General features: G+C 45.4%; 1 protein-coding gene across 1 annotated transcript in view; it reads left to right on the top strand.

Moving 5' to 3' along the window:
- Positions 1–9,689, top strand: part of LOC108251435 (IQ motif and SEC7 domain-containing protein 1) — a 107,493-nt gene that overhangs the window by 96,280 nt on the left and 1,524 nt on the right. The window contains exons 9-19 of the mRNA XM_037977001.1: positions 9–914; positions 1,300–1,458; positions 1,704–1,826; positions 1,906–2,072; positions 2,393–2,532; positions 3,305–3,430; positions 4,140–4,239; positions 5,674–5,835; positions 6,732–6,953; positions 7,763–7,812; positions 9,342–9,689. Coding sequence (XP_037832929.1) covers positions 9–914; positions 1,300–1,458; positions 1,704–1,826; positions 1,906–2,072; positions 2,393–2,532; positions 3,305–3,430; positions 4,140–4,239; positions 5,674–5,835; positions 6,732–6,953; positions 7,763–7,812; positions 9,342–9,689 — 2,503 coding nt within the window. The remainder of the gene's footprint in view (positions 1–8; positions 915–1,299; positions 1,459–1,703; positions 1,827–1,905; positions 2,073–2,392; positions 2,533–3,304; positions 3,431–4,139; positions 4,240–5,673; positions 5,836–6,731; positions 6,954–7,762; positions 7,813–9,341) is intronic.

A 9,689-nucleotide genomic window follows, 5' to 3' on the forward strand; every position in this document is an offset into this window, starting at 1 on the left:
GTCTTCAGGTCGGAGCGAGGATCCATCGGACGCCTGGTCTACGAACAGGAGCCGTCAGGAGTGGAGCGAGGAGGAGACCTGGGGAGGGGGGGAGGAGGAGAGGAGGGTGAGAGTGGAGAGGATGAGCTCGGTGGAGGAGGTGGAGGAAGCAGTGAAGCCGACTCTCCGCAGGGAACCATCAAACACAAACCCAACGGCCGATCGGTCGCCATGGCGCAGGGACAGACCCGCAGTCCCGCCAACGTCCCCCTGCCGATGCCGTCAGCCCGGACCCTCCCCTCTCACCCCCTCCAACACCCCCACCCTCATCCCCACCCCTCACCCATCCCTCACCTCCCCACCATCCTCCACCACCACCCTCAGTACAGCCAGCCCCACATCATGCACATGCACCATGCGCACGGCGGCAGCCCTTACATGCCGCATCACTTCGCCCAGCATCACTACCACCACCTGCACCACCAACACCTCCCCCACGCTTATCCAGAACCCCCTTCGTCCCCGCTGCCCTCCCCGGTTCCACCCCTCACGCCCCTGTCGCCGCTGCCCCCGCCGCTCACGCCCTCCCCGCTGTCCTCCACCTCCTCGTCAGCGCTCCAAACCATGGAGGCGCAGCAGCAGCAGCACCTGGCCCACCACGCCCACCTCCACCACCACCACCACCACCTGCTCTGCTCCGACGGCGACAATGAAAGCGTCAACTCCACTACCACCAACTCCAATGACGACACCACCGTCAACAACTGCAGCTCGGGCTCGTCGTCGCGCGACAGCCTGCGGGAGCCAATCACAGGAGCCACGCTGGGGAAACAGACCTATCAGAGAGAGAGCCGCCACAGCTGGGACTCGCCCGCCTTCAACAACGACGTGGTGCAGCGGCGGCAGTACCGCATCGGACTCAACCTGTTCAACAAGTGAGCAAAGAGAACCGTGCAAAAGTCCTGATCCAGCCCTCATTATCGCTGCCTTGGTCTTTTGGCAGAAGGCTAGCTTAAAGTATCCAAAGGAATAGCTTAAATCTAGGCAGCTAAAATCAAGAAAAGCTGAGTTAGCATTCACACAAATAGCAGCACAACAGGAATCTATAACTGTAACATTGAGGTATTTATTAAAAGGAATTATCAGATTTAATATACTTTTGTGGTACAATTTCCAGGCAGTGGCTTTCAACACAAAAAAACCTCTGAACATTTTAAGACATCTCTTCCTTAAATGAATGTTAAAAGTTTGAAAACAGGCTCCTGAGATCTCAGCAGAGAGCAGCAGAAAAGAAGCAATAAAAGTTGTTCTGGTCTGCAGGAAACCAGAGAAGGGGATCCAGTACCTGATTGAGAAGGGCTTCGTGTCGGACACCCCGGTGGGCATCGCCAGGTTCATCCTGGAGAGGAAAGGACTGAGCCGGCAGATGATCGGAGAGTTCCTGGGCAGCCGGCAGCAGTTCAACAAGGACGTCCTCGAGTGAGTCCGAACAATCACAAAACTGTTGTTTCTGTCCTCAAAAAGATGCTTTTTATCAACGAGTTCCCGTGGAATGTAGAAAACAGCTTGTCAGTTTTACAGATATTGATTGAAAGTTTGGTGTGGTAGTAGCTGAGCATATTTTTCGTTTAAAACTTGGATGCTAAGCGACGGGCAACATGCATTATTTGAAGGAATGCTGCTTTCCTTGTAAATGTTTCTGAGTTGTCCACCTGTCCGTGCAGCTGCGTCCTGGATGAGATGGACTTCTCCGGGATGGATCTGGACGAGGCGCTGAGGAAGTTCCAGGCTCAGATCAAAGTTCAGGGTGAAGCTCAGCGGGTGGAGCGGCTGGTGGAGGCCTTCAGGTCTGAAACAGAGCTGAACCTTTGAACTCCTGGGTGAAGATGTCTCCTACATCTGTCCTCTTTGTCCTTCTGTCTGCAGTCAGAGATACTGTGTCTGCAACCCGGTGCTGATCCGCCAGTTTCAGAACCCAGACACCATCTTCATCCTGGCCTTCGCCATCATCCTCCTCAACACGGACATGTACAGCCCCAACGTCAAGCCCGAGAGGAAGATGAAGCTCGAGGACTTCATCAAGAACCTGCGGGGTGAGTCGTGTAGTCGGAGCCATTTTGTTCTGAAAGGTTTGAGACACAGCAGATGTTGGATGCCTTAAACTGTGTTAAAAATAACACCTGAAATTCTTCATCACTTGGTATCCTCATCATCATCAGAATGTCTTTACATGTTGAAGGAATGGAAACAATCCAACGTGGGAAAAACTGGACTAAAACTATTTTTTATGGATTCTGTTCAGCTTGAAATGTAGGAACGGATGAATATTGAATCAATCAAGCTGACAAAACTTAAACTATTTTATCTCCATGTTATCAGTCCTCTTACACAACCACCTGTGTGTTTCCACCAGGTGTTGATAACGGACAGGACATCCCCCGAGACCTCCTGGTGGCGATCTATGGACGGATCCAGAAGTGGGAGCTGAGGACCAATGATGACCACGTGTCCCAGGTCCAGGCTGTGGAGAGGATGGTGGTCGGCAAGAAACCCGTAAGGAGCTCAGAAATCAGGACCTGATCACAAGTAGAGTACCGTACAGAGATTATTTTAAAAGAAAAGTAACTTTTTATTCAATAAAACCAATCAGTGGCGTGTGATCATGAAAAGACTGTTGAAATTTAAATTTGTGTTCTTTAAATATTTAGCTTTTTAACATTTCTAATTTATATTTGTCTGAATCCGGGCTGCATTTGGATCCTCTAACAGTGGTTGTTTTATTAATAATGTTGATTAAATGCAGCAGCAGTCAGATTCAAACAGTTGTGGAACAAAGTTTTTTATATTCTAAAGCACAAATCTACATCTCTACAAACATTTCTGGTGTTTGTACAATCGTTCGAAACAAGTTAGCACTCAAACCTTTTTCCAAACAGCTAAATAAGAAGGATTCAAGAAGAGAAACACACCACACTCAAATATCTAAGTACTTAGAGACTCTGTTGGTATTTGATTATTGTTCTGTGAACGCTGATTCATATATGGAAACATTCAGCTCATTCAGGAGACGGCTGCTGCGACTTTTATTCTTTTTAAAATATTTAACTCTATTTACAAGTATTTTCCCCACAGAAATGCACGGAGATCCCTTTAATCCCTTCTAAGACACTGTTCTCCTTGAAATCTGTTTCAGCTGCTGCCTCTGTTTTAGTTTTAGCTTTCAGCAAGTGTTGTTTCTTTTAGCTGTAACCACTCAGTTTGGTTTCCTCCGGTGGTTCTGTTTGGCCTCTGTGAGCCAACATGAGAAGGTCTGTCTGTGCTGCAGGTGCTGTCGCTGCCTCATCGCAGGCTGGTGTGCTGCTGTCAGCTGTTCGAGGTTCCCGATGCGAACAGGGCTCAGAGGAGCGGCGTCCATCAGAGAGAAGTCTTCCTGTTCAACGACCTGCTCATGGTAAGCAGCGCTCGGAGAGGAGAGAAAGAATTCAGATCTTATCTGCGGGCAGAGGAAAGATTAATTTAACATTTAGAGGCATTTAGTTCACTTCAGCTTTTCTCATTTCGGCTGTGAGGTGTGTGAAGTAAGTATCCAGGTGAGAAGTGTTGACCTTTAACCTGGACCCTGACCCACCAGGTGCTTTAAGAGTCAGGCAGAAATCTCATGATAAAAACAAGAGCCATAGAAACCTCCTGATCCGGACCTCGTCTTTATAAACAGACAGACTTTCCTGTAATCTTTTAAAAGGGTCTGACTCAGTAGTTCTCCAGACTTTCAGAGTTTTTTCACCCAGTTTCAGTTTTGTTCTTTGTTCGATAGTTCAGATGTGATGTTCTGCTTCAGTAAAGTAAAAAGTTTCTCTGCAGCTGATGTTGGAACCAGCCTTTTCACAGGGTGCCGTTTTAAATATGAAAACCTCAAACAAACAATCTCTCCGCGTTGTTATTTTGGACCTGGATGAGTGACGGGATGCAGACTCAGATCAGCTCACAGTTTCTAAAACTGACCTGTTTTAGGATTTTGAATTTAAATTAAAAGTGTCGGGTTCATAAATAAGAGCTGCATTTCTGTGACAGAAATGAAGATGAAGAGACTAAAAATGAAAACAAAAACTGTTTTTCCTCCTCTGGGTTCTCACTTCCTGTCTTGTCCCTCTCCTCCTCAGGTGACGAAGATCTTCCAGAAGAAGAAGACTTCGGTGACGTACAGTTTCAGACAATCGTTCCCTCTGCTCGACATGCAGGTCCACACCTTCCAGAACACCTGTAAGTCCTTCTGTCCTTCTCTTCTTGTCCATCTGCTGTCTCCATCTGTCCCAGCTGCTTCCAGATTGGCTTTTTAGGTTTCTGTATTTAGTTTTTCTTCCTGCGCTCTCAGCTCTCTATTTTTACCTCTCAGTCACCAGGCTGAACAGGCGTCAGGCTAATCCTCTGCAAATTTGCTTCAGAATTTTCTAATAAAAGAAAGAAAGTTACCTTCCTGTGTGGTTTGATGGTGTCCTTTTCTTTTAATTTTATTTATTTGAGGTCTTGGTCCAACACAGTCACAAAATCTTCATTATGGATGTATTTGCTTTCTGTGTGTTAAATGACAGAGTTTAGGATTTTATTGATGTTAATAGGACTCTAAGTGGTCCTGTTAACTTTCTTAATTCAAACCGGAAACTGAATTGCTCAGTTTTTATGAGCTGAAGTCACATGCAGGTCACTTCCCCACATGTCTGACACAGGTTTAGGTTTAAAACTGCTTTTTATTTTCTGGAAAGTTGAAACCTGAGACCTCCTCCTCTGTTTAATATTTCTCTGTTTGAATGATGGACATTACCGTCCTCAGTGTGTCCCTCGTCCCCCTGCAGGCTGAAGGTTCGGGTGTTTCAGTATCTTTAAGGATCCACAGCGTCGCCTCGGCTTGTTTACAGTAGTTGGTTACAGTTGTTGTTGTTGTTGTTGACAGTTCTGGTTCACCAGTTGGACCTAAAAGAGACTTGGCATCCCGGTGATGAATGTGACCGGGACAGATTGTCGCACATGATTCATCAGCACCATCGTGCATCGGCCGTGTGGGCGGGAGTGTGTGTGTGTGTGTGTGTGGATCATGTGTGAAGCAGGTAAGATGGGGGGGGTGTTTCATGAACTCAGTGACTCCACGATTTGAGGTCAGTAGTGACAAAAAACTGGACAGATTATTATTTAAACTGAAAAATCAAAGATTTAAATTAGACTTTAAACATTTAAAATAAGTCTGATGAACCATGGCTTTTGTCTTTTTTGTTGTTTTTGCTCAGATTTGTTCGTAGCTCTTGTTATTCGTTTCCATTTTATTTATCTAAAAATCTGCGTAGTTTGTCTTCAGTTTTACCAGCTTGTTTTTTCCGCTGATTGCCTTTCAGCGGTGGGCGATAATGTAACTGCCTGTGTGCGTATAACTGGTTTTCGTTCCATTTTTAGGGTTTTTTTCTGTTATAATCAGCGACCCTGTCAGGACTGATCCAGTTCTGGGCCTAATATGTAGTTTAAGTCAGGGTTAGGCTTTAACCCAGTGACCCAACTATCCTCTGTATATTTCAGATCAGTGTTTATGAAAATAAGAGTTTTTTATCATCAGGCTCCTGTTTTTACCAACATTAAGATCAGAATATTTTAAGAAACTTTAGGGTTTCTGGAGCAGAAGATCCATTTGTTTGGGATTTTGTTTTTCAGACTACCCTCATGGTATCCGCCTGACGTCGGCGAACCCGGGAGGAGAGAGGAAGGTGTTGATTGTGTTCACGGCTCCGAGCCAACAGGACCGAGCTCGCTTCACCTCCGACCTCCGAGAAAGCATCGCCGAGGTCCAGGAGATGGAGAAGTACAGGGTGGAGTGTAGGTGTTCCAGCTCGTTTTCACTTTATTTATTTGCTCAAGAGGGACAGTGAACATCAGTGAACGTTTAAAAAAAAAGAAAAATGTAAATTCATCCAAAGGCTGATTTCCATTGTTAGTCTTTCTGCCAGATGGTGCAGGCTGCACATCCAAAGAAAACAAGTTAAGTCGGTAAATGCCTTTCAAACAACATCACTTCCTACAGAAGCCTCTGTTAGTGCAACCCAAATACCAAACATAATGGAGCGATGAAGAGCTTCAGTTTTATTCTGTTCTCTCACTTTTAGCTCCACCCGTCTGATGAGAACATCCATCCTAAGAGTTGGGGTTTCTAATTCTGTTTAGGATGTAGAGGAGCGGAGAAAAGAGACATCAGGTCCGACAAAATGATCAGAAACAAGCTTCAAACTATTAAAAAACTGTTTCCTGTGAAAATGGAGTGTAATTCTGAGTGCCGCCCTTCCCCCTCCAAGTCCTGGAAAAGGCAGGAAACCGTGATTCAGCAGATTTTCAGTCTCTGGATTTTTTTATTGTTCAGCAGCTTTCTCTTTGTTCTGTTATTCCGTAGAATTAAAAATGTTGTCATTTTTATATAAAAGCCAGAATTTTACTTTTAAAGTCCAGAAAACAGGATGAGACTTTAACCTGGAGTTTTAAACTAAAGCTAAAGACACATTTCAAAATAAGAGTCTGGATCTGTCACGGCTTAGATTATTACAAAGGAAGTCTCAAACTCCTGTGGGGCTTTCGAGAAGACAGCTGATGGATGTTGGAGTTTCAGGCAGAAGCTGATTGGTGCTTTTCACCATTTCTGCAGAAATCTTCCCGTTTTGTTTCTCGTCTGAAGGACAAACGTTTGAGCGACTCTTACATCATTCCTCCTTCTGTCCCTGCAGCGGAGCTCGAGAAGCAGAAAGGCGTGATGCGTCCTGGCATCCTGGTGGGATCGGGAGGCATGGGGACGGCAGGGGGCGGGGCCAGCGCCGGCAGAGGTGGCGTGAAGAACGAGGTGGTGAACGGCACCCTGGGTAGGCCGAGCCTCGATGACACATACGCCTCTGTGGACGGACTCAAACGTACGGCACTCAGCTCCTCGCTCAGAGATCTCTCTGAAACGGGTAAGAACTGGTCCTGATCCAGACCTCATCCCATTAGATTTCCCTCCCAATGATCCCGACTTTCTGTGAAAATAAACAGGTTTGGATCAACAGCTCTCCAGGCTTTTCTTTGGACCTTGGCTGCTTTTTAACCCAGTTTCTCTTCAGTTCTAGTGGTAAAAATGTAATGAATCTTCAAGTAAACGAGTGTTGGATCAGTTATTTGACTTCAGTGTTGTACGTTAGCATCATAAATCAGGTGGGATCTTTCTCAGGTTGTTGTTCTGACTCAGATCTGCATCTGTGCTGTTATGCAACTGATGAAACAGTCATAAAACAGGTAAAATCAGGTTATGTTCTGGTAAGGTGTCTCCACCTACTGGACAGAGACGAGAACTACATCATCAAACTCTAAAGGTTTTCATTTTTTAAAGCTGTTCTTTATGAATTATTCTTCTGACTTTAATCTCTTACTCTAAATGTTTGATATGTTTACCAGGTTCCATTGTGAATAAATTATGGGTTTACAACTCACTGCATTTCTTTTTTATTTACATTTTACACAACACCCCAGTCTTTTCAGAATTGGGGTTGGGATTTTGCAGAATTGGAAATGATTGCATCCAGATGCTGAAGTCTGAGTAAAAATATGAAATAATGAAGTTTTACAGGTTGGTTTGTTGTGGTTTCAGTGTAAATGTAAAACATTTCTCCTCGTTCTGTCTGAACTCACTGATGATCGTCTTTAACTTTAAGGAGTGAAACCAAAACATTAGCTTGTTGTTTTCTGGGGAACAAATTTTAATTGCCTGATTCTGATTGGACAACAGGGAAGCGAGGTCGTAGGAACAGTGTTGGGTCATTGGACAGTACCATCGAAGTAAGTTTGGCGGGGGGGCGGGGCTTGCAGCACGCATGAACTGCTTGCACGCTGTCGCTGCATGTTTTACTCCCTGTCTGTGGAATGTGTTTGTCATGTTTCTCTGCTGCTCTCCTAGTTTAATGTTTTCCGGGTCTTCTCCAGCCTGCAGGGACCGTTACAGCGGCTCGGTTGGTAGAGGTCCGATCGGAGAACTCCATTTGAAAAGTCTGTGTTTGGATTTGTTGTGGGTTTTTACTACTGATGTTAGTTTGCATGTTTGTGTTTTAAGGGGTAATCTGGACATTTTAAAGTGGGTTTTGGGGAAAGTTTACCATCATACATGAATCCTACACACATGTTCCAACGACACACAAACTGGACGGATCAGAAGTCCCGGTTTGTTCTGCTGTGAATTTCAGAGAAAATCTGTAAATGTTACTCCTCTTTTTTATAACTTAGTAATTATTTAACATCAATTTTTAACCACAAATGGTGGCAAAAATATTCCAAAGTCATCAGATCGCAGCTACATGGTGGTGAGGACTATTTCTTGACATCTAGGAAATGATCTTTAGTTCTCTTTGCCTGGATCACGTGTCAAAGCCAGATACGACTCTTGCTACAACTTTATCCATTTTGTGAGATAATATTTTAAATGTGTTGGAACTGACCTGCCAATTTGAGGCAGTTTGAGCCTCTGTCGCTCTTCAGTTTGCCTAAAAGCTGAACATGCTCCGAGAAGACTTCTCATGGCAGTTTGTCAGCTTTGAAGCTGAGAAAACTAAGGTTAAATTGTTCATTAATCTTTGATTTTTGATGTGGAAAGAGCAACAGATAACAGCTACATGGGACCGATCAAACGCTGGCAGATGAACTTGGCTGCAAGTTTTTGGAACATGTTCAAAACTCATTCATGGACTGCCCGCCTCTGCGGCTCACACGTGACAGTTGAGATTCCTGCGAAAGTCGAGAGGCATTCAGAAGACATTTGATTGACTCTTTCATGAATACCGTCCGCCCAGTGAGATGCCACCTTAAAGGCAGCACGTTTTCTTTCCATTCAGCATTCTTCTTGTACAGTTTTGCCTGAAATATGACCCAGATAAATGCTAATGACAGTGGTAATGTCTCTATGTTGTTGTCTGGCTCCAAACACAGAACGGTCTTTTTGGTGTGTTAAGAAACCAAACCACAGGAAAAAGCTACAAGATGAACTGATCAGCTGATTCAGAGTAGCACCAGAGCGCGATAGATGTCAGGAAATAGTCCTCACCATCCTGAAGCTAAGCTTTGATGACTCTTAGATGTTTCTGCTATGAGTTGTGGTCAAACATCTTCCTGAAATAATAACTAAAGTGCTGAAGTTTACTGCTTTTCTCAACACGTCTTCATTCACAACAGCAGCTGAACTGAACCTCTGACCTTCGTAGTTCTGGTCCTGTTGTGGGACGATTGTAAAACTGTCTCTACTCTAGTTCTGTATATCTAGTTTTCATTTTTTTTACTTTCTTTGCTCTGTTCTTTTTGCTTCCTGTTCTTGTTTTCAGGGTTCCATTATTAGCAGCCCCCGGCCTCACCAGCAGCGCCCCCTGGTGGCGGGAAGTCTGTCTTACAGTCCGATGATGGTCCCTTCGTCTCCAGCAGCATACCGGCCACACCGCCCTACTCAGAGCCCCGGTACAGGGGTGGGGGGTGGGCCGGGGCTCTGTCACAACCAAGGAGGGGTCACTACCTCTCCTCTCGTGAGCGGGGTAGGGGCTGGGGCCGGAGGAGGGATGGTGGGTGGGGGTGGCCAGACTCCAGGAGGCCGGATGGGGAATTTCTTTGGCAGCCGAAGAGGCAAGGTTCCTGGTCCCCTGACGATGATGTCTCCCCCTCCTCAGGGTCCTCCGAGT

Source organism: Kryptolebias marmoratus, linkage group LG8 (assembly GCF_001649575.2).
Source record: "Kryptolebias marmoratus isolate JLee-2015 linkage group LG8, ASM164957v2, whole genome shotgun sequence".
In the NCBI taxonomy this organism is placed as follows: Eukaryota; Metazoa; Chordata; class Actinopteri; order Cyprinodontiformes; family Rivulidae; genus Kryptolebias; species Kryptolebias marmoratus.